This window comes from Pocillopora verrucosa, chromosome 6 (assembly GCF_036669915.1).
Source record: "Pocillopora verrucosa isolate sample1 chromosome 6, ASM3666991v2, whole genome shotgun sequence".
NCBI classification, from domain to species: Eukaryota; Metazoa; Cnidaria; class Anthozoa; order Scleractinia; family Pocilloporidae; genus Pocillopora; species Pocillopora verrucosa.
This window is the reverse complement of record NC_089317.1, coordinates 24,520,858-24,545,830: the sequence shown is the minus strand read 5'-3', so window position 1 is coordinate 24,545,830 and position 24,973 is coordinate 24,520,858. Positions and strand designations below refer to the sequence as shown.

The window sequence follows — 24,973 nt, the reverse complement described above, 5'->3', positions numbered from 1 at the left end:
TCAACATTCTTGTGGTTGCTTTATTCTTGGCTGTTTTGACGGGTGCTTTAGGATAATTTACAATTGGTCGGCTCGTCACCTTCGAGGCAGATCCCATTCGGCGATTTCGGGAAGGACGAGGGGCATTCTTGAGTTGCAGGCTTTCTGGGCTTGTCACGCCCGAATGACCGAATTTTACGGGTTTGGTTGTCTCATTAGCGCTTTTCAATTCAGATTTTGTGTCGTCGTTGAGAGAAACGGGGTTTTCCTTGACGGAGCATTCCTCCCTAGATTCCAAATCGAGCTTCACTGCTTGTTTGCCCTTTTTCTCTTTTTTGGTGGGTTTTTTATCCACATCGGAAGTTTTCAACAAGGAATCAATGTCGTAAACTTGACCCACTATTATTAAAGTATCTTTGAAGAATTCCCTTAATGAGGGTCTCCATTTAACGAGCTCTTCAATGTCTCGTAGTGCTTTAGCTTGCGATAACATCTGCTCTTTAGCCGTGCCGTACGAAGGACCGGAATGAAACACTTGGTTACTGACTGAATACCAACCATTGCTTGTCAAAAAAGCTTCCACTGACCTCTTTTTGTAGCCAAAGGTTTGATCTCTACTTGGAAATTTCGCCTTATCAGTTGTGTACTTGAAAAACACAGCAGCCATAGCTTGCTCCCAAAGTTACGCGATCAATCGCCAAACGTTTCTTGAGTGAATCACCCTATCGAATTCCCACAGAAAAAGAATGTTGTCGACACTTCAATATGCCCTGTAATGTTAGGCTTTTCAGTTTCGTAATTTCTTGAAAATTACTGGCAGGGTTAAGTTTTCCCACGCTTCTTTGCTTCAGTTCACAGCATCTACACACTGTTGTAATCTACTGAAAACTTTCAAATTCACACACTCCCTTTTGTAACCTGCCCTTAACACTGAAGTTAAACAGCCAATTGGCTTTAAGTTACACAAGGGTGTAATTCATCTTTAACATAACATACAGGTTTTCTTTTCAAAAGTAAACATGAGACAATTAAAACCATCCTATGTTAGCAGACCACTTTGTTAATATATAATAAGTTGAATTTATTCTCCACTGAAGCGGTGAAACTAGTACTCAAACAATGCATTATTATCAAGTTAATAGTTTCATTGCAGTCAGCTGGGATGGTTTCTGTGCTCTAAAAACATTTTTTCGATAAATGATAGTCTTAGTTAATCTTTGAGTGTTCCTCTGCTTCCCTAATTCCCTATCACATAACACAAAAGAGGTGACTTTGAAGGGTGTGTACTTGTAGATCTAGTACCTGACGAACACACTTCTCAAAAAGGTTGTAAAGATTAAAGAAAATTTACTCCAGAACGTTTTCCCCGGCATGTGTTGTTGATCATAACACGTTTTCTTCTCGTCGCTAAAACTTTTGATAAGACAAATGCGGCTTATTCTCTGTTATAGACTAAATAAGTTCAAGATTACTCGATATTTGATGAGATTTCTTTCTTTTTGTCTCTAACACTGATCACCAGTCGTGGACAATTTCTCACCCAGAAATTTGTCGAAAATGTCGTTCCACTGAACCATTAGTGGGGCGAAAATTTTGCAACCGTACAATTTCATTTGACACAAGAAATTACTAACCATACTTTAATGATAAAATTTACATTATATGGTTTCTCATTTCCAAATTCGGTTTTGTGTCAACTGGTTGTTAATGCAGGTACACGAAGTTCCTGTACAGTTCCGATTCACGCAAACAATCCGCGCATCAAATTTGCGGGCTAAGTACAAATTTGTTTTTTGGGAGCAATAACCGCTATCGTCAGAAATTGCCAACTTACGTTTAGATGAAGAAACAAAAAGTACGTATCTGTCAAAATTGCATGAAAAAAAACCCGTGGAATTGGTTGTCTGAGTCACAGCTATTTGTAATAACCGTTGGTAAGTCAATATTTGTCGAATGTAATTCTAGAGTGCCCCTTTTTCGCTTTACTCTGCTTTTTAATTGGTTCTGAAGCTCCTGCCACCTCAACCAAATAAGTTGCAAAGAGTAACACCGATTGTGACCTAGTCACTTGCAATTTCCCGCTCTTCAGGTTGTTTTGTTGTTTTGATTCTGACTTTTCATTTGCTCCTTGTCATACTTTACTTCGCTCTGGTTGGCCGTTGTTACTACTTTTGTTGGATTTTATGAGACTCATTTGAAAAATGCTCAACACGTCCGAAGATACGATCTTCTTAAGGAAGGCAAACAGATAGTCTCATACCACTGCTCATGATGGCTCAGCTAGTGCGACCTGCTTCTTCTTTTTTTTTTGACAGAGACATGCATGTAAATGAAACCTTATTTCCGGTATATTAACCAAGTTCTTTACAGGTTTCGAATTACTCACTCTCATACTTCACACTGATGTACTGGTCAGCCGGAATCAGTACAGAGAAAACACGACAACTCAAGAATTCTTCCTCTTTCACCTGAAAGCCGATACTAGTAACCGCCAAGGTGCTGAGTTTGTCATTCACTCGTTTACCGTTATGGAACAAGTTGCAGATGTAAACGTAAACCTTCCAAAAGTTTCCCGTCATGGAAATTAGGTTGTTTCGCGCTCTCTAGGTGATTTTGGGCCCAATCGTTTGTGTAGTGTTTCTGTTTGTCACATTTATCTCGGTGGAAAGGCGAATGGCGTCAGTTGAGAGCGAGCTGAAAGAAATTTCGAAAAAAGGTACTGAGCACAATTTGCCCGAAAATGAGAGGAAAGGATCGCTCAGCTCAGCTGATATAGGCGAAATGCTGATTTAAAGGCCAATTTTTCAGATCTTACCAAGAGACTTGTTGCACTAGAGATCAGGTATCATGACTAAATGACGAATGCAGATTGCATGTTACCTGAATGTTACAGATTCATAATTATAAATAACCATAGCTTCATTAAATTCATTTACTACTTGAGAGTGCTGCTTCTCATTTTGACAACAGCGATTGTACTTTCGTTATGAAAATTGTCCTTTTAATTTATACTGTCATCACCTTTTAATGGAAAAGAAAAGGTATAAATATTCATACATATTTTTAAATTGCAACATTTTTGAAAACGGGTGCATTATTATATATTCACTAATAAGCTAAACCAACACAAAAAGGAAAAAAGAGAAAGAAAGATGATGACAAGTCATACTACACATACAACTGCAATTAAATGTAGAGAAAGATGAAAACAGTCACAAAAGACTGGTGAACTGTCTTTAAATCGAGATATTTTAGGAACAGTGAATGACAAGCAACATATTTTAAAAAAACTAATGGCTTCGTTGAGGGACTCGATATTTTAGTTCAAAGTACGCACCAGCTTATCACAGATATCCCACGTGTGAAAATTTAAGACTCGCTGTACTTTGAAATGATCAAATGATCGATGTAAACGAAACCTACTTCCCCAAGTACTGAAGCATTTTTAAAGAATTAGGTTCGTCATCACGTACACTAATCATTCACTCGAGCTGACTTTAAGTCAAACAAGTGGAGTAAGAATTCATTTTATCAGAACTTTGGTACACTTCCGTGTTTTTGTCGCTCGCTCGTTTACCGTGATGGAGACAATCCCAGATAAGGAACGAAAACCTGACCAACGTTATCCGTTGGCAAAACAAGCTAGCCCTTTGCTCGTTGTGGTGATAGCGGGCCTGATTGCGTGTGTAATATTTCAATTCATTACTTTGGCCTCTACGGAAAGACGACTTAAGGAAGTTGAGAAAAAGCTGAATGAAATTTCAAAGAAACGTTCGGAGTACACCCAGTCTGAGATGGAGACAAACGGACTGCTAAGCTCCTCAAGACACAGGAGAAGTGCTAATCCTAAGACTAATTTGTCAGATCTCACCAAGAAACTTGTAGCACTGGAGACCAGGTAAAGTGTGTTAAATTATGGAGCAGGCTATTTCTTGAATGTAACTAAAGCTTGATTATAATGCTACCTTTAATGAAACCATTTAAACGTAATGACGCCGATTTAATCTTAGAGTTGAACATTGATTTCGTTTACTGAGTCAAGGTACTGAAAAACAAATAAATAATAAACAGGAATATAAAAAATAACTCATGATAATGTCTCAATTGAGCTCAAGGTCTTCAAAGTACCTACGTGATTACCTCGCAAAATCATGAGTTATTATATTCGGTGAAATTACTGATCTCTCTAGGAATGCGCACAAATCACTGCCCGTTGCATCGCAGAAGTTGATTTAGCCACGTGTAAACAAAGATAGCGGATGTAATGAATATGTGTTCGCATCTTGTTAGTCTATAAACATACACATCACGTAAAGAGATACAAAATTACGTTTTCTCGGATGACCGTCACGCAAGTATTCGCCCGAGAGTCAGCACTGACAACACGAAAAAGGGAAGAGATGTTCCAACACTGAACAATAAGGAAGGTGGAAATTAAAGATAGAAAGTGCTGAAGGCGAAGGTTAAGAGAGGATTTGTTCAATTATTGGGCCCCTTAGGGTCTTATCTCGTGAATAAATGAATGCTCATGGATATTAAATTTTAGATACTCCAGATGTCCTTTAATTATCTCCTTTGCAGGACAGATAACCTTTTGAAAGAATTGCGTCTCAAGTCTTCCCTTCGAGGTTAGTTAAGAATAATATGTGCTCATTGTTGCTATCATAAGTACTTTGATTGTTTGACAGTTATTTATCAATTAAATACGAAGCACGGCACAGAGACATCTGGCGTAAAGGGAGGTACGTTGGCCTGAAACAATCCTAATCTTCCCTCCCCCCATTTTGGGATCATAGAGATTTCCTGTGGAGTTTTCAAAGATTCGGAAAATTTTGCTCAGTTTCGACTTCATTTGAGAGAATTGATTTGCGCCGGAGTCGGAAACCAGCCTCCTCAAATGCGACCGTTTGGTTTAGAAGCACCGGTAATGTCAATATGATTCAAAGGGTTTCAAAAGTCCTTTCTAGCTATCTATCCATACCTGCTATCGAGTCTATAAGAATATTTATAACACTTTTGTTTGGGTTATTGAGTGGCCGCTTCAAATTTTTATGCCATCAAAATCTGACAAACACAGTAAGATATCAACTCAGACGCATTTTGCTGTTTCGTTGTCACACTCAGTTGACCTCAATTTTTTGCGACAGTATATTTCAATAAACTTGAAACGTCTCTTTGAAAACTGAATCATATTTGATGACAACTTATTCACTTGTATGTACTTTTATTTGGCTTTTATCGTTTTTCCTTCGTTTACAGCATGGTTGTTCTTCCTCTCTTCAAGGAACCAATGATTATTAAAAGTCTTCAAACAATGTCTCAAAAAAGCCTGATAAAAATCGACGCCGATTGAAATTGTCAAAATGGCCAATGTCACACAAAATACACATGGCGTGATATTCTTCTAGATAACTTTAATCGAAAAACTTCTAGTAGAAAGATTTTCGATCAGTTCATATCATTTATCAAATGAGTCAATTTATTCGGATATATTGACTCCACAATCCACAGATCCATTTCCATGCTCAAGATGTCACGCCAATCAGTGTGGAATGAACAAACATTTGATTATTCCAGTAATTCCGTGCAATTTTGTCTTCCATAATGATTATAGTGAATACTACGCAAATTACTTAAAATGTATGATCAAATGCGCTTAAAATCTTCGCTTCAAAACTTTTTCAGGTCGAGACGGAAGAGATGGCATGTCAGGCTCCCCTGGACCTGCTGGTAATATAATTATGATATTATGCTGATAATAATGATACGAAAAAAGAATGACATTCATGCATATGGAAATGCTGAAAGTGATAATGATAAACGCCAGAAAGTGATAATAATAAACGCCAGAAGAGAAAAAAAAAGGAAAAAAAAACAGAAAAGAAAGCAACAATACCTCTTATTCAGCAGTTAGCATGAATAAGATCACAATTTGTCTGGTAAATTGTCTCCTTACCAAAGAGACTTATCTCTCTTGCCGCGCATTGTCAGCAAAATAAGTCAATTTTCCCTTTTTCTGTTTATTACGACTTAAGTTTCAAATAAAAATAACTAAAGTGTACTATATCATATTATCAAAATCCATTTCCAGGACGGGATGGAAGAGAAGGACCCGCAGGACCGAGAGGACTTCCGGGACCAAAAGGTATTACCATGGAATTAAGGGTTGCGATCGGTTAACGTAAGATTTTCAGCTAAACGACTTCCTTGATTCCAAATTAAATTTAAAATTAACAAAATTAAAAAAAAACATTTTTAAGGGAAACAAGCAGAATACATGACTCTAATTGTTTTTAGCCTCTAAGGATGACGCAGTGCTAAGTTAAATTTTGCCTGGTTAGACAATTTTTCTTCATATTATGCTGAAGTAAGTCAAATTCCTCCGAAAGAAAAAAAAATGAACAAAAGACATTAACCTTATCAATCAAACCTACCGGTTTTATAATGTTGCCTAAAAGATGGAGATTTTCTAAACCAACACTAAGCGTCTTTATGGCTAATGTACCAAAGCATTACACGCTGATAACTTTGTATTTTGATGAGGTGACGTCGGCCGAACGGGAAGTACTGGACCCCAGGGACCTCCTGGCCCTCAAAGAAAAAAAGGACAAGAAGGATATGGGCTGTCAGGTGTCAGTTACAACCGCTGGGGACGAAAGAACTGCTCTGGCGATGCAACTTTAGTGTACGGAGGTAGGGAGGAAAGAAACGTTGGTGACCCGAGGAATTCAAGTTGTTCTCGGATGTTGTCGGGATGTTGTTCTTGATTAAAAACCACCACTTTTCTCTCGTTGATATTATTTTAACAGATCAGTACACCCATGTAGAGACCCCAAATATTGTGCCATAAAAGGAAAAAAGGCAAAACAAATAAAAAAACAGGAGCAGCAGCAAAAAACAACAACAACAAAAACAGACAAGCAGGACGCACAAAACAACAAACAAACCATATCAAGTCTTAGAAAAAAACTATAATTGACTTTAAAACTGATATAAAGGCTGAAGCTAGCTCAAGGCTCTGTCTTTTTTTCATTTTTTGGTAGGATTTATGGGCAGTGGATATTATACACACGCTGGTGACGGAACAAACTTCGTTTGTCTCACCGACAGCCCAATTTATGGAAAAGTCATTGGTGGCTTTCAAGGTACAGGAGCAATCTATGGCACCGAGTATGAAACCTCTGGGTTCCCAGGCCTTTCGAACCTAGACCAGCATGACGCACCGTGCGCTGTGTGTTACGTCAGGAAACGTGGCTCCCAAATAATGATACCTGGAACAAATAAGTGCCCCTCGGGATGGACCAGAGAATACAAGGGGTATCTGATGAGCTCACACTATGACCATGCCCATCCCAGTGAATATGTGTGCGTTGACGAGGGTGCAGAGGCTGTACCTGGAAGCCACAGAGACACAAATGGAGCTCTTTTGTATATGGTACAGGGAGATTGTGGACACGCCTTAACATGCGGACCGTACATCCATGGGCATGAACTGACGTGTGTTGTCTGCACAAAGTAATTTCGTCAAATTTAAAATGACAATGGCCATTGGAGAAAGCTGTAGCCTTTGGTCGTTCCTCCTGTTTTCTACATAAAACAATTTAAAATGAGTCAAACTCATCTTTTTTTTAACATGATACTTTAAAATAAACAATAGGGTCTTGATAAGATTTTTCATGGCAATAAAACTGGTTTGGTTAAGGTGATTTGTCCGATGATTGAAACCAATGGCCTGTTTGCAGTTTTTTCTATTTCATTTCATCGTACGGAAAGGTACGGCTACACGTAGGTTAGAACTATTTCAAGGGAGAGCTTGTTCATACTCTGCATACTGGAGCCGTGATACCTTCAAGTGAGACTCTTCAGCATCCCTCCCCTTCAGACAACCCACGGGCATTCGATTGTCTTCCGGTCCCAGTAGTGGAAAATTTGAACCTTACCTGGGTGGAGTGGGACATTTGAAGCGGAAGCGAAAAGTCTTTCCAGCGTAATACGCATGTTTTAATGAAGGTGCTTAAAGGTAAATAGTCTGCTTTCGTGACTGAATGGCATAGAAATACAATTTTCACATTTTAGAACGATGCTAACAAGCGGAAAAAATATGTGACTTTGCTATCAGAATTCTTTGATCGTTAGGCCTGTCCCGCTTGTGCTCGGCAACTTTTGACGTTTGGAGTAGCATTTTGCATTTGGGAGCAACCCCTAGCAACCTCGAGCAACGTTTGTCCTTCTGAGCATTTTTTCAGCAATATCCAGGTTTAGAGCACATATTAAGCGCAAAAAACTCGACGATTTTATAGAAAACCTCTATTTATGCGAATTTCTTGAATATTGATCAACCTTTCGAACCATCAGTGGAGCTAATTTCGTTCAAGTGCCCATGTGTCAGTGTTCCGTTGGAAAATTGAGTACCCTTACATGACACCCATACGTGCGAGCAACTTTTTAAAGCTAAATTTCAAGCCATGGTAGCAATTATTGTGAAGAACGAGAAGTAAAGCTTTTACTCAACGTTGATATAAAAATATCAAGAAATTTAGGTGGCAACTTTTGAAATTTAGGTAGCACTTTTTTAGATTTTTGGCAATTTTTCAGCAACGTTTTGACATTCCAGCGGGCAACTTTTTAGCTTTTTACAACACAGTCAGAACAGACCTATCGATCAGGCAAACAATCGTTCAAAAATGGGTGAGCCATTTGGACGTAATTTTAACCCTTAGGGCAGGTTATTGAACAAACCAATCTTCAAATGCTCAAATACCCGTGGACTGTGCGGGGGGGGGGGGGGGGGGGAGTGTTGAAGGTTCGCATTGATCTACGCTTAATATTGAAATAAAACTTGCTGAAGCCTGCTCTAAACTTCAGAAAATAGCCATTTCAAAGGAACGTAAAAGTTAAGTTTTCCAAGCTTTTGAAGAGCCAATTTTACTGTTGAAGGTTCGCATTGATCTACGCTTAATATTGAAATAAAACTTGCTGAAGCCTGCTCTAAACTTCAGAAAATAGCCATTTCAAAGGAACGTAAAAGTTAAGTTTTCCAAGCTTTTGAAGAGCCAATTTTACTGTATGGATCAGGTACAGGGTCTCTAATTATTGCCTTGGATAAGAAGTTAATGTTTGGAGCGAAGACGTTCGTGTTTGGAGCGAAGAAGTTCTTGTTTGGAGCGAAGAAATTCATGTTTGGAGCGGCACAGATTATGAGATGATTCAGAGGCGCCACTAATGGGAACATTCTATTGTGACCTGAAGAAAAGAGAAACCAACGTCAGAGATAGATGCTTCTCTAGACAATATTAGCGGAACGCTGTTAGTGAGCAGGAAGTTGCTCACAAGATAATACTATGCGCTCCTCCTCCTGTAAAACGAGGTAGTTGTGGCAGCTGGCTCAGACGCACATTTACCTACCAACACATAGAGGATCCGTTTAAGCAAAGACCAGCTCGTACGCGATTAGAGTCGTGACTGTATGGAGACCTTTTGCGATGGAAGTCTGAATGAGGTCGTCGGGATGATGATGACGATGACGATAGCAATGCTATGGGATTACTTAAAAAACAAGACTTTACGGGGAAATTCAATCGCCTTGCTTGGTGCTCTTTGTTTGGTATAAATATCCAAAAAAAAAATAAAATAAGTTTGAGGAGTGGTCCTTTGATTGTCAGTTTAGCTGGTTGTCCTGCCATTGTTGTGCGGGTGTCCTTAACGAATAACTTGTTTTCTATTCATCGAGTGAGACACTTGTTGGGTGACAGAATAAATGATTCTTTTAAGAAAACAGACGACATAATTTCAAAAAACAAAGAGCAGATTGAAGTGACTTTTGTTATTAAGCAGTTACATTATATATATTTTGTCGTATTGATAGCCAAAGGAGATGGTAGTCTCGAGAGAGAAGGTAAACGCATCAACCCCTTATCCTTTTCATAGAATTCCAAATTTATATTTATGTTATCATGGCTTCATGATCTGTTTTTGTTTTTGAGAGAAAATGGACACATGTAGCAAACACATTATTTCCTGCTTCGTAAATAATAGTCAGCAAGTATTTGTACAAAATCTTTTCGGGTAAGTTTATGAATCAAGCGAGTGTTCGACGGCAATTTCCACATATTCTTTATGAAACATTTCTCCACTATCTCTTCTCTAGCGCTCAACTTCACCATGATGTCTTACTTTTCTTTCAGATCAGTACATCTGCTGTTATTATTTTTGCGTTTTTGACGATTGCCATTGTCCACGAAGCAGAACTAGCAAGTGGTAATTGCCAAAATACTTGACAGATTTTATGGAACAATGCCCTAGTTTGTTTGTTGCTTGTGTTTTATTTTTTCCTAAATGTGAGTTAGTCAAAAGAAGGTTTATTATTCTATATCAAAAAGAAATTCATTATTGCTTTTATACTCTATGTAAACCAGCCCCGTTAATAAATGATTACAGCTTGAATTTCCAATGGCCATTAACTGTGTCGAGCTATTTTCGGTTTGTGAAACTTACGCAAACCTAAGAAAAAAATGCAATGCTCATGAATAGGAATCTCTCAGACTGAGTTACCCAGCTGTGAGAAAAAGTTTGGCTGACTCTCAGCAATTGTAAAGTTTCGCCATTTCATTGGCAAGCCTATTTGTAAGCTTTCCTTCGCCTTACGCTCTCGTTGTAATGTAAATCTTAATAATCTGATTGTCACTCATAATTTTTTCTTTCCCTTGCACTCAAAGAATTCTTCGTGGAGACCATATGCGATGGTGAACCGGCAAGGACTCTAACCTGCCCGAAGCAAAACGTCTTATCTACGATTTGGGCGAGTTATGGACGACAGCATAATGACATCTGCATTGACGGTGAGCAGCTTATCAACGTCACTTGCAAAGTCGACTTTGACACCGTGTTGTCCATGGTGCAGGAGACTTGCGACGATTCTAATACCTGTGAGCTGGAGTCGAGCAAAGATGCGTATGGAGATCCTCCAGAATGCGCCGGAGTAAAGAAGTACTTACAAGTTTATTACCTCTGCAAGTCAGGTAAGGTGTTGGTGCCTCTGGTGCCGTCTCCATAAAACTAAATCAGGAAGTGCTAATCTGCCTAGTTCAGAGTTTTATCATTGTCGCAAAAGTGGAAATAAAACAAGGTGTGATTACAAAAGAAAAAAAACATTATTTGCTACTAAATGTTGTCACATATAGTAAGATTCTTGAAAAACTGAGCTCAATATAGAGCTGCTTATTCTATCCTTGGTGGTTAATAATCGAATCTTTTCTTTCTCAGTGTACTCTCCATAAAATATAGCTATTTTCCAGTCAGACAAGCTTTCCCCTCCCAGTGTTCATATATGTTTTTTTTTTGCAATTGTTACACTTTTACAGAGATGATTAAAAAATCCATTTGCGAGTTCAGTCCACCGGAAAATATTACATGTCCGGAGACACAAACTATACAAGTTGTCGATGCTAACTACGGAAGAACAGATAAATGGACATGCGGAGGACAACTAGCTGAAAACAACCAATGCAAGTAAGTGAATAAGTGAACAGCTTCACCAACATTGACAAACTAAGTCATTGAATCGTGGTAGTGCTAAAAATATGACAGCTCAGAGGCAGAAATAGATTAAGAAGGGTTTGTTAATCGAGACTTTGAAAACCGTCACTTTTAGTCTCCTATATAAACTTCCTATCTCGTTGTTTTCCACCTCCCTGATTTTTCTTTTTGGTTTAATTCTTTGTTGTTTCTTGTCATTTTCCTTCCATCTTTAATTTTCTGCAGGTCTCCAAAGTCAGATCAGATGGTGAAAAAAAAATGTAATGGTCAAAACGTTTGTGAACTCGAAGCGTCCAATGAAGCATTTGGAAATCCTTGTGGAAAGACACACAAGTACCTTCAAGTGGATTATCATTGTCAAGCAGGAAAAACCATAAGTAAGGCAACTTATTAATTACCGAGGATCGAAATGAGGAACGAACCTGTAAGAAGGCCGTCAATCAGTTTAAGAGTTGGACTTAGGTTGAGCCATCAGACAACCCAGGGACCTGAGGTTCCCATATTTTTGTCTTTCTTAGTTAAGAGTTTTTTTGTCTGTTAAGTTCAAAGCAGAAAATGAATGATTGAATGAATTGAAAAAAAATGGATTTAAAAATGGTGGAATTTTCTTTTTCTTTAGTAAAAAACGCGGAAGAAATGGCTAAAAGTTTTTCAATTTAAAAATGAGGTAAGGAGTTATGTCAAGGACATCGTTATTGATTCTCTCAAGCTTGTTTAAAACTCCGAAAACCATGGACACCTGAGACATCTCAAAATGTGAACGTACTGAAGATAACGAGCCATTCCACACGGTAACGGCAACTACTTTTTGGTTTGTTTTTTGCTTACATGTCCTGATCTCCCATGTGCATGACTGGTCTTTGTAACCCAAACACTCCAGGCCCGTGTTTGGTGTTCATGGTTTCCAGAGTTTCTTCGTAACGGCGGAGCTCGAGTATGATATACCACCTACTGGTGCCTAAACCATTGGACTCTTTCCCCCATCAAGTACATTGCACTTGCGTTTGGGAGACAGCTGAGGGTTTCCTGATGGGCAGCCCAAGTACACGAAAGCAAAGTATGGAAGCAATATAAATGACTAGAAACACGAAAAAAACTAATGAGACTTTTTCTCTGCCATTCTATAATTGCAAGTTCGAGTAAGAGTTGAACAGACTGTTACGGTTAAATCAGTTTGCTTTATTTTATGCAGAAATTCTTTTCACTGTTTGTCGCATCCACAGAAGAAGAGATGAGAAAGTCTGACGCAAATGGAGAACACAGAACAGAGTACCCAAACTATTAAATGATAACATCAAAGGATACACTCGAGCATGGTTGTGCCAGCGATCTTTTTTATGAATATTTCACAGAAGTAGCATTGATTCTGAACTGCTATGAGAGAAATAGAAGCAATATTAAATAAAAGAAACCCAAAGCAAAAACAGATTAAATTGCAGCACATCCTTGAGAGACCATAAGAGACTTGAGCACGAAGGCGGATTTTCGCATTGTAACCCATTGGGCAAGCTTATGACTTTATTTTGCGCTTTTTGGCTTCTTCTACAAAATTTAATATAATATCACTCAACAAATAATTTTTTTTCAGCTTTAACTTTCGTAAATATAACTGGTTGTCTCGGTGAATAACCAGGCAAGCTCATAATATCGGCTAACTTTCTCTTTCCTCGCATGCTTTACGCCAGAAAACTTTTGTATCATATTACAACAGATGCAAAATTGTCCATACTGGATCTGATCCTAATTTACGTCGTAATTTTCCGATGTTGTTTCAAATCCTTGAAATGAAACCTTTAGAGAGATGGGTGAAAATGTACAAGCAAGCGGAAGGTACAAGTAAGAATGAAAATAATTCAACTCATCACTGGTTAAAGCTTTTTGTTACAGCTCAGCTCACTTTTAGTATGATAACGATGTTTCGCCACTTTGATTAATATGACAGAGACGACGATTGAAATGCAAAAGCAAAAAAAAAAAAAAAACATCAAGGACGTGTTGTTGAAATTGTTATTTTTCTGGAATGGAATAAATTCACTTACGGGTAAGATTCTGAACCCTAAAAATATGCATGCTTCTTGACATTATATTGTAACCTTAACGTTATGAGAAATACATTACTGTCATTTTCTCCGAATTATGAAAACCTTGCATGCAGCTCACAGTGACAGTTGCAATATTTTTATCCGGTTGTCAGTCCAGTTGGGGAACCTTTCGTCCTATATATGAGAGTCCCTGAGTTTAGTTTGGCACTGAACAATTTTATTGCTTTTTCATTAGCATTACAATTTTTTTTATAAAGAATTTTATAAAAGAGCGGCTTGAATTTAGACATCTGAGTGTCAAATATTGCAAAAAGCATGGCAAATACAGTTTTTATCAAGTTTATTACTCCGTGCGCAGAGATTTAATGTAAGCGGCTTTATTGAGCAAACATTGGTAATGAAAAAAGAGACAGACGGTCATTTGTCACTTTGACCTTCACGTTCGGACGGAGAGGAGCACGAAATTGAAGAATATGATCTCTTTAAGGTGAAGACTGAGAGAGAAGGAATTGAAGCAATCTTTGGCGGGGATGTTTTATCCTAGGCCAACTCTTTCGTTGTACAAGTTTTGAGTTTTACTGGCCTGTCCCACTTTGTCAGTGGTTTTTGGGTGTTCTGATCAACTGGGTAAGTGTATTATAATGGTATATGACTCGGCCCATTCAAGGATTTCCAAGAATTATGATTTAAGTCGAAATATAGTTAAAAAAGAATGAGGTCGTTCATGTATTACAACTTAATCAGTACACGATTCGATGCTAAAGAAATTTTAATTTGTGCTCGGTCATGTTATATGTTCAAATCTTCTCTTGTTTAATAAAAAAAAATTTATGTATCCGTCTATCGCCAAAATAGATGTGATACCTTTCACGTTAATCAGGTTAGGTCATCAACCAACCACTTCATAAAGGAAAATTTTCACCTTGCAATAAACAGCTCCTTGCAAAAATTTAAGCCTGGCGTCCAAATGTTTGCATCACCACAGTGATTGCCATGATCATTTCGACTCACCTATTCACTTAGTGTGACAAAAAAAACTGATCAATGTTCCTTTTTTCCTAGATTTTTTAAGAAACCAGCCGTGAGATTGTCGCATTATCTATTATTATTTTTCATTCTAAAATATCCTTCGTCCTCTTCTTCGAATCGAGACCTCGTGCTCAAAGATGTAGTCACATCAAGTGATTAGCAAATCCATGGAGCGAGACTGTATTCCGGGGATGGTAGTAGCGAGAACTTTTCCCAATCCGATCAACGCTGATCGATCGAAATATTTACCTTTTATTCACGTTCCATAAAATTAAGTTAAATTGAATTGCATTTCATTAGATTCTGAAGCTTGTGGAATTGGATGGAAGTTTTTTAACACATCCTGCTACAAAATATCCAGTCGCTCGAAAACATGGGAGGAAGGTCTGGCGGATTGTAATTCTATGAATGCGGATCTTGTTGTGATAAAAAGCCAAGAGGAAATGGATTTTATTTACAGTTTATTTGTAAAGCCTCTGCAGTCCGGGAGCGCTTGGATCGGGCTTAATTTTAAAGGTGGCTCATTTCTTTGGATTGATGGTACTAAAGTGGCGTATAGAAATTGGAATATCGGGGAGCCAAACAACTTTAAGGGCGTTGAACACTGTGTGGAGACTTTGGTAAACAGCGGCAAGTGGAACGATATCGCCTGCTCTGTTAAGAGACCGTATGTATGCAAAAGAGGTGAATAAAAGTTTGATTACAGCCCCAATTGGACGACACGAATTCCTGTTACAATTAAATATTAAGAACTCTGACAAAATTTGCAAAAAAAAACAACAAAAAACTAGCGATTGGTTATACGTTCTCCTAAAAGGAAAAAAACCGTTAACTTAGCAAAATGCACCAAGAGAGCGCCTGCACATGACGCATACTGTTTAATTACACAGGCATGACGCCTACACTGCCCAATCACCTTCCAATCGGCGAGCATGAAGCATACGCTGTCATGTTGGTGCTCAAATTGTGGTGGAGATAGCCAAGCACGTCCCTGAATTTGTTACATTTTTGATAAATAATTGCAATAGGACTAAGTGGAGTCCATGGTAATTTAGTATCCACTGAGTCGATAACGTAAATTGGCCACTGTAAAGAGTTTAAAGCATTAGCCCTTTATCAGCTCTAACGAGTTGTTTATTACGAGTATGATTAAAGACAGAATTGGACGACGCGAAGTCTTGTAACCAATTAATCAAAACTATGACAAAATTTGAGAAAGAAACTAGATATCGGTTATACGTCTTCGTGAAAAAAAAAACAAAAACAAAAACAAAAACAGCTGACTCGGCGAAATGCGCGACTGTACATTATGTTCACTTACACAGGCATGACGTGTCAACTGTCCCATTACACTGTCCAATTACAAGCATCACGCGTAAACTGTCCTATTGGTGCCCAAATCGGCTTGTGATAACCAATCACGTTCGAGAATTTTGTCATAGTTTTGATTATTTGTAATACAAACTACTTATAAAACGGACTGAACAGCCATGATACTTTCCCCTTTATAAAAACCTATTGCCTCCATTGCTACTCTCAAATTTTAACCAACAGCTGGTCATCTGATTCGTCCATCAAGATTCATGTCTGCCGAACTCGACAACAGGGATCACGCTCTTATAGATCAGGCATTTGAAGAATATTTCGTCGCTAACGTCACAGAGTGCTTAAAGAGGTGCCTGTCCCGAAATAAATGCTTTTCTTTCAACTACGAGTACTTTGAGCAGTATGGAAAAAGTGTGAACTAAACAACTCTACAAGGGCCTGGACACGAGATAAATATCTTTGGAGGCATGGTTTTATCCACTATGATTAGCTTTTGCTTTTCTTTCCATTTTTGAGCTTTGTTATTCATCTATGTCTTTATTCATTAATTTACTCACTTATTTGTTTAAGTTTCATTTCACATGAGAATAATTTGATGCCAAAAAAGGTTCCTTGAGCCGAATGAAAAATCTATGAACATGTTATCTGATCAATTTGATTGCCGTTGCTGGTTGATTATCAAATCGGAGTCCTTTTAATCTAACAGATCAAATTCCCTTTAACTTTAATTTATTTCGGCTTGACATAAATGTACTTTTCTCTTTTCAAAGAGCGGACAACATTTAAAACATTCTGAGTTTGCCATGAATTTCTTCAAAATTATCTGAGATGGAATCAGACCATGACAACCCATTCTGACGTCACGAACCGCCATCTGACTGTAAACCAATCTTCTCGGTTTCTAAATCTTTTTTCGTAACTTTTCTCCGCCCGGAAATTTATATAAGTATGTTTAGAAAGACGTAAATAAAGAGAAATAAAGAGACAACGAGACCCGAAAGAGAATTAAAATGAGAAAACAAAATCAACATGTAGATATAAAAACGTCTAGTAAACTAATATCAAGATCCGGACTGTAATAATTTATAAAAGAATAACTTGTCACTCGGCGATGTAATCTCGTTTTTTATTTCTCTTTCAAGTCTCCTCCACGTAAACTTTAAATGTAAATGAAAGGCAAATAAATCAAAAAAATTTAAGTTTGACCATGTAACTTTGTAATCGTTTGACCAGTTATTGAAATGAATAAATAAATAATAATATTTTCTTCGACTTTAGGAAACAAAAGAAATTAAATTTCGCTAAGTAATACAAACAAAAATCATTCCTCAAGCGAGGCCAGGATTCTCATTTACAGTCCTAATTCAAAAAAGCAATCTTCTCTGCAAGACAACTATGTCAACATTTGCGGAGGAGGTGCAGATAATTAAAAAGCGTTCAATTTGCGAACGTCAAATGAAAATCCTTAAAGCTTGCTGGATAGGGAGACGAGATGCTTCCAAGCTTTGTGAAACTTAATTTATCTGCTCCTAATTTAGCCACGTTGTCCGCAGTTGCAGAAAATTAAAGATAAAAGTCGTTACTGTAAATTTTTAATTTTGGAATGTTTTGACTAATACGCACTGCGCGGCAGGAAGCATGAAAATTAATCAAGTTTCTGTTTGCAAAATGAAGTTGTTTTGCTATCACATTTTAAAAAGGATGGCAGGTGAGGTCCAACTTGTCAAAGAAAAATGAGGTGTTTTGAATAAAGATTCTCGATATAGGTTACACATCAGGTTTAGCATTTTCGCATGGTTGCAGAACCCACAACTAAAATCTTTCAGCGAGAATCAGAAGCTTTATCTTCAGTGCCCCAATACATATGGAATTTTTGCTGTGTCAATTTTCTGAACTTTCATTTTAAAGGTAAGTTTATTTGAAGTATATTTGAGCAGTTAATGATTTCGGAAGCAGCACATGCAATCGTGCTTCATCATTTCAATCGGCTTTGAATAACATTCAAACTGACTTTTTTTTTGAGTCGAAAATAATTTGACTTCTGAAGAGGTATAGTGCTCTGTATAAATCGACCAGAAGAAAGACAGAATGAATTGCTACATTTTCATATAAAAAGGATATTGAGAAAGAGTAACATGCAATACCTTAAGTAAAATAATGACAAAAAAAAAATAGGAAAAAAGTTCAAACTACGAAAATAGGTTTAAGCTAATGGTTGATTTTTCCTACTGTGAGACTCTCTTTCTTCCACAGCATATCGGAACATCAGCTTGACGAGGCAGGATTTAATTGAATCCGTGGAGTATGGGAAACAGCACTGACGAATCGTCTCCGTCGCTTCCTATGTTTCCATTTTACCTGAGGGTTTTGAAGTTGAGTTTATACGTCATAATTTTCGTTATAAGCCTTGTCGCAAACAGTCTTGTTTGCATCGTCATTTTGAGACGTAAAAAATGAAGACAGTCACAAATTATTTCATTCTTAACTTAGCCATCGCTGATCTGACGCTGAACTGTTTTTGCATCCCATTTGATATACCAGTACAAGAATTGAACTCTATCTGGCCGTACGGTTCAATCATGTGTAAAATATTGTACCCCATACAAACACTGTTGCTCTTCGCCTCTGTGAATACTCTAACAGCAGTAAGCCTGGCTAGGCAAAGGGCCATTGTATATCCTATGAAGAGGCAGCTGACCAAATCTGGCGCTAAAATAATCATAATTGGATTGTGGCTGTTTGCCTCCATTCCCGTTATTCCGTATTTTCAAGCGTTACGATTTAATCCAGAGCTCCACATCTGTGAGGAGAGCTGGAACGACTCCACCTCCACCAAAGTGTACACTTCAGTCATCTTCTTCTTCCAGTATCTCCTGCCATTCTGTATAATGTTCACTGCATATTTTAGCATCAGCCAAGAACTGAAAAGAAGAGCGGAGAATGGCAACCAGTCTATGAAAGATGTTCAGGAGTTGGAGGCCCGGAAAGTAGTACGCATGCTGAAGGTGGTGACGACGCTGTTCGCTATGAGTGTACTGCCAAACAACGTCATGTGGCTCTGGCTGGATTATGGAGACGCTGAGAGGAAATGCAAATATTTTTGGGAGTTGATCGCCTTCACAAATATTCTAATATTTTCCAACAGCGCTGTCAACCCTATATGTTACACTATCTTAAATGAAAATTATCGACAGGAAATATCGAGGTTAATTGCATGTAGATCATGCAAACTCCGGGACATGCTGGGAAAAAAGGAAAACAAAGCTGTCAGTAAGCAACTTTCCATTGAAGAAGCTAAGAAAAGATCATCCACCGTGTCATCTTATGTTATGAATAAATTTCTTCTTGACAACTAGAACCAGCTGCAGGTAGTCAATATTGCCTCAGCTCAATTAAAGACATTTTCCGGCAGACATCCTGTCAGGCAATGATTATAATGTTTCATGGTAGCGCTTGCTACTCATCTCGTCTTGCTACTACGATTTTAAAGATCAGGACGATTCCGGTAGTAATGTGCAATCTTAATTATAATGAGTACCAGTACTAGTATTTGAATAAAAAAGCAGATAGATGCGTTTTGATCAGTCTTGTTGGTTTAATTCGTTAAGTTGATATGCTTTGTAAGAGTACCGCTGATCAGAATAACATTAAACACAGTTTCTCCAGCCATGTGCGTTTCAAGTTTGTCGATGGATTTCATGGCCGTCTTGTATAAGTATGACCATCCGTATACTATGTGTGGATTGTTTTAGTTGTTGTTGTCACACAGTAAACAATGGTTTTATGGACGCGTACGAGTCATTGAGTAATGCTGTAGCAAGCCATTAAAGGTTTGTTTGGCAGGATAAACGAATCAAACGAAGATAATGTTCGAGAAAGAGACAAGTTTTCTTTAACTTCAAAAGTCTCTTTCATGTTCTCGAACATTCGAATTAACCAATAGAATGTTAATTGACTGCTGGTTTGTATTTGTAGAGTCCATATTTTATATATCTTTACATTATCATGCATTTAAAGTAAGAGGAATAACGATAAGCACGAGATACTAAGTTTCAAAATTTAAAAAAAAAGTAAATAAAAAGGTATCAAAAATAATTCTTCAAATTCAAACAGTAGCTCAAGGTAGATATAATACTCTCGACAATCTGTCGTGTTTACCCCTTAATGTTTACACCAGTTGTCTGAGTATAAGATTCTAGATTTTTTTAAACACCGATTCTGATCATAAATAGCCCATCTGTCATTAATTAATAACGTTTTTGTGAATATTGTCTGCAAAAAGAAGCCACGGGTTTCTAAAAGCAATGTCAGGTTTCTATGGTTCCAGTATCTTGTACCAATGGCCAACAGCTTCAGGCATGAACAATGGCTTGAAACAACAAACAAAGCCTATATCACACAATTTTTCTTCTGTAGGTACAGATGTTCAGAATGTTGTTAGCGTTTTCAGTTGCAAGTCGGCCTTTACATCTTGAATGTTATATGGGTGTCACTGATACAAACATTGTTAAACTCATGTATTCAGATAATTAAAACCACAGACCTAAAGGGACCTCGGTTCACTGAAGTAGTGGTAATGGGAAATGAATCTTCAAAACCGCGCAGGAGAGGTCATGTAAGTGCAACCGTTTCTTTTGTTGCACCGTCAGGAGAGAGAAAGAAAAAGTATAATTATGAATATAAAAGGTAGCCCTATGTTTCATAAAAAAAGGGAAGAGCACTCCTATCGATGAAAAGATAATCGAAAAATACGACAAAGTTAGGGTTTGGCAAACCTTTCTCACATTTTCAGAGCATCATTCTCTTGTCAGTCAGCAAATTTGCATATCGTATAAGAAAGTCCATGGGACCTCTTGCTGAGGTCTTTAAAATAACCAGAAAGAAAAAACAAAGCAAGAAAAGACTACAGAGGAGTAAATCAATCCTTGTATGATTTTCAACAGAAAAAGATGAAAATTTCTCTATCATCTGCTTCAGGTTAAATGCAGCATTTTTGTATTAAATTTTTATTAAAATCATGATCATAGCAAAAGGTGAAAATAAGAAATTTAAGAAAAGTCTAGTCTTAAAGCTGCAAAAGCAATCAAATTTGCTTCACAAAAAGCCTAGAGAAGACGATTTTTTTTCTTTTTCTTCCCTGATGCTTGCCTACCTTAAGTAATTAAAAAAATGCAAGAATGACGCCAGTTCTACAAACTTCAAAGATACGATGTAATTTCAGAAGTCCCCATATCTTAAAATTTCAGTAAACAAAACCACCTCTCGAACTAGAGCGAGTTTTCCGAGTCACTGTCAGTTTTTTCAGAGCAAGTAGGTAGAAGTAAGTTTTAATTCGTCCCCTTGACAGAAACTAACGGGGATACGAAGCAAAATCAATTTGGATACACGAAATTCAGCTGAAATTTGAGAGTTCCTGTCCTTGGCTCTAATTAAAGGGTCTCCACGGGGTGATGGCTTTTACGGCAACGGGTAAAATTTTGGCCATTTTATGGCTAACGGTTAATTTCTTTCCGTCGCGGTTTACAGGAATTTTTTTTACAGTTTACTATCTTTAGCTTTTTTTACGACTAACAGCAGTTAACAATCTTATAATAACGGTTGAAATTTCTCAACTCTTATGCCCAACAGAAATTTTTTTTTGTCGTTTTGCGACTACTACTGAATCCCACCGAGACTTTCTTACTGGAGATTTTATGTCCCTAAATAAATATTTTGATTAATGTGCCTAAAATGCAGCTGTAGTAAATGGTGGCCTTCTTGTGCATCATCAAAACGACTCTGCTTACCGTGATGTTAATTGAAGATTTATCATGTGAGTATATTAGATAGCAAATTATAATTCCCGAAGAAGTATTGGGGTTTGCTCTAAAAAAAACTCACCGGTAAGTCTAATCCCTTTCCTTTGGCGGTATGCTTGTTTTGACTCAGTAGCGGGCATCAATGAATGCTTCACATCTAATCATCTTTCATATTTTTTTCCTCACAATCCAGGTTAAAAATAAGCCTTTATTTCACAGGATATCCTCGCCACATTCTTTGATCAAGTATTGCGTCGTAGTGATTGGACCTGGTTATGGGACATCCATCGCTGCAAGCCGCTGCGCACGCGCTGGTTAATCAGAGTGCGTTCTGGAACGAGGCAAGGAGTGGTTACCGGGTGATTTTCCTGAGACTTTCAGAAAAGCACCAGAACATGCACAAGTCAATTTTGGTGGCAAGGGAAGAAAATTAGGTATGGCTCATAATCAGCTCGGAGAGAAAATGAGTGTTTTTCAAAAAAGAAATTGCGAGCTGTCTATAAACACAAGTCAAACGAGAGTATAAAGATCGATTTAAAATGCTACTATAATATTGTTGATCTTGAAGACAATAACTTAGTAAAAAGTCAGAACTTTCTTATGGTAAATCTATTTCACGATAACAATCACGGTTATTCTCACTGCAGTGTTCTGCAATTTTGTTTTGCCAAATTACCTTGGGTCTTAAAAGGATAAGGTACTTTCAAGCAATTTCCACGTACAAAGAGCCTGAAAGAAATAACGTCTGCACAATGTCAGTTGTGACAGTGTTTAGGGTTTACGAATTACAATCTGAAGAGACTTCCTCTGTACATTTGCGTTATTATTGATAAAGTTACACATAATCAGTGCAAAGAAAGCTCTCCCCAACAGATGCTAGTCTCGACTATTTTCTAGGTCAGCCCTCTGATTTACACGAACTGATCGTCACTGATGACCTGGCAGTGGTTCAAGGGTGCGGTCTTGGTGGGGGTTCTCTGGTGAATGCCAATGTGGGACTGGAAGCGGAGCCTGGGGTGTTCCAGGACCCGGCATGGCTAGAAGAACTAAGGTACGACGTGGATCAGTTATTCACAATCGATCAGCAGCACTTTATTGATATAATAAAACCAACGCCATACCCTGACAATTACCCGCCCCTTAAAAAAACTTGACCGAATGAGGGATGGATTAAGCAAGATTGATATCGAGGACTTTGATAAGGTGCTTTACAAGACATCTCTTTACGTCACGTTCAAGGACACGCCATCGAATCACGTTGGTATCCCCAAACCTAAATGCACAGCGTGCGGGAATTGTTTTTCAGGCTGCAATGTGGGAACTAAAAAGACATTGAATTTTAATTACCTGCCTGATGCGAAGGCTCATGGAGCAGAGATATTTGTGGAGGTAATTTAACTGATCTCTTTAAAAGGAGATCAAGAAAGGTTTTCATTGTAGGGTAAACAAGTCGATATCTCGCCTTCACTTACCTTGTGTAGATGCTCATAACTAATAAGAAATGATTTATAGAAAATGCTATCTTTTGCTTAATATGGTGTCTTGGCTTTTTCGGTCCAATGATTTTTCTGTGTCGTTAGGAATATCGTTTAAAATCGAATAACTTTATAACACTCCAGGTATTCTAAGGTAAACAGATATGGTTTCAATCAAAGTAGAAAATATCAAGATACCGTGTTTGCGTAGTCTGTACTCTCAAATTAATCTTCTACATTCCATTTTTTTTTTCTTTGAAGGTATATAGAGGTAGTATCTATTCACAAGGCTCATAACTTCACTGATTGGATGTCAGTTACAAGAGGCAGGCTCCTGGAAGTTTCGATCTAGAAGAACGGTGAGTCTGTGCAACCTACGTAATTCTAGGTGCAGGCGCGTTAGGTTCTACCAAATTCTTCAGCGCTCAAAGGAACGTGGTTTGGACGTATCCGTCCAAATTCTCTTGGGGTTGAGACCCGCAAAATGGCGTCTGTCTAACCCCAGGACCAACAATTACTTCAATTATGGACTTCCGAAAAGTGAATAACGACAATTTTGGAAAAAACATAATCATCAAAGATGGCATACCGGCCTCAAGTCTTTCTGAGATGTTTGCATTTGGTGTAAGTTTTGCCGCAAAGATGACCGGGGAAGATAAATCTCCTTCAACTGAACGCTCGAGAAAGCATTCCAGGTAATGCATTACGTAGCAACCAAGGTGTCGATAAGTACAGCATACATTTCAAATTAAAAGTTCCTCCGATGTACCTCCTGAGAATTTCGAAACATCTACAGCTGCTATCAAATAATACAGAAGTAGAATTTTTGAGGCCCCCAAAAGATAATGTTCCAAAAGTCTGACGAACATTCTACTAATTAGTTCAGTGTTCTGTTGTTTTTTGATGAGTCTAGAGTACTGTTGCTAACTATAAAGATTGATGCGTTCGTGTGTAATTGTTAAAGGGGCGTGTACACAAAAAATACAAACTATTGGACTAGAATCTCGAGCTTAGAAATCCCTACATGATCACATGATCATGATCACAGTACTCGATTAAAAAATATTTAAATCGCGAGCAAACAACAACTAAAAATGTGTATAAGAGTTAACACTTACATCTTTTACCTTTGGGATCAATGAAAACAATCAGAATTTGTCTTTATTCGTCAGGAACTTCAAGGCAAAGGAATCAACAACACCCTCTCTCTTCTTAGTATGAGTCATGACAGTGCATTTGGGGAAATTTCTTTCGACAAAAAAAATCGATGACATTGATATAACATGGGACAGAGTTGGATATGAGAGCAACTTCAAGACGATTGACCAGAAACTGCAAAAAGTAGTACATGGTCTTGGTGGAACATATGTGAGCAATCCAATGTGGTCAGAAACATTGGGTAAAGGAGTCATCTCCGTGCATCCCTTGGATGGCTGTTCCATGGGTGAATCTGGCAGAAATTAACAATAATTTAGTGTTAACTCAATCACTGAGAGTCGTCTTCATTTAGTCGCTTTTATAGCTAAACTTCACATCAGTGACACAAAGGGATCACCCCAGTTTTAATAAACATTTGAAAATTTGGAACATGAAGCGGCTGTTTTAACTCCAAAAAAACATTTATGCATAACTGTGCACTGTATGCGAGAGGTGTTCAATTGTCATTAAATAATAAGTTGCTAACATGTCAAAGTCGCAATCTTTGTTACAAATGTTTGAATTTATCATACTGTGGTAAGTAATTCTTGATTCTTGATAAAGCGAAATCTTAAATAAGATAGAGAATTAA

General features: G+C 37.8%; 3 protein-coding genes and 1 pseudogene across 3 annotated transcripts; all 4 read left to right on the top strand.

The window, feature by feature from the left end:
- The first annotated feature begins 3,432 nt into the window (after positions 1–3,432).
- LOC131798231 (uncharacterized) lies at positions 3,433–7,648 on the top strand. Its single transcript, XM_059115890.2, has 6 exons — positions 3,433–3,877; positions 4,561–4,607; positions 5,665–5,709; positions 6,071–6,124; positions 6,523–6,672; positions 7,023–7,648. Exons 1-6 carry the CDS (start codon positions 3,561–3,563, stop codon positions 7,496–7,498), a joined length of 1,089 nt encoding a protein of 362 aa, XP_058971873.2. The 5' UTR covers positions 3,433–3,560; the 3' UTR covers positions 7,499–7,648.
- A 2,107-nt stretch (positions 7,649–9,755) lies between these two features.
- On the top strand, positions 9,756–12,991 carry LOC131798240 (L-rhamnose-binding lectin SML). Its single transcript, XM_059115903.2, has 7 exons — positions 9,756–9,874; positions 10,164–10,236; positions 10,695–10,997; positions 11,340–11,487; positions 11,740–11,891; positions 12,134–12,181; positions 12,738–12,991. The coding sequence occupies exons 1-6, from the start codon at positions 9,854–9,856 to the stop codon at positions 12,172–12,174; spliced, it is 738 nt and encodes a 245-aa protein (XP_058971886.1). The 5' UTR covers positions 9,756–9,853; the 3' UTR covers positions 12,175–12,181; positions 12,738–12,991.
- A 4,663-nt stretch (positions 12,992–17,654) lies between these two features.
- On the top strand, positions 17,655–19,686 carry LOC131798222 (neuropeptide FF receptor 2). Its single transcript, XM_059115881.2, is given in 3 exon segments — positions 17,655–17,819; positions 18,165–18,357; positions 18,360–19,686. Coding segments are annotated over 2 exon segments (1,050 nt in total). The 5' UTR covers positions 17,655–17,819; positions 18,165–18,215; the 3' UTR covers positions 19,268–19,686.
- Positions 19,687–20,487: 801 nt separating this feature from the next.
- On the top strand, positions 20,488–24,648 carry LOC131798255 (cholesterol oxidase-like; annotated as a pseudogene).
- The last annotated feature ends 325 nt before the right edge of the window (positions 24,649–24,973 follow it).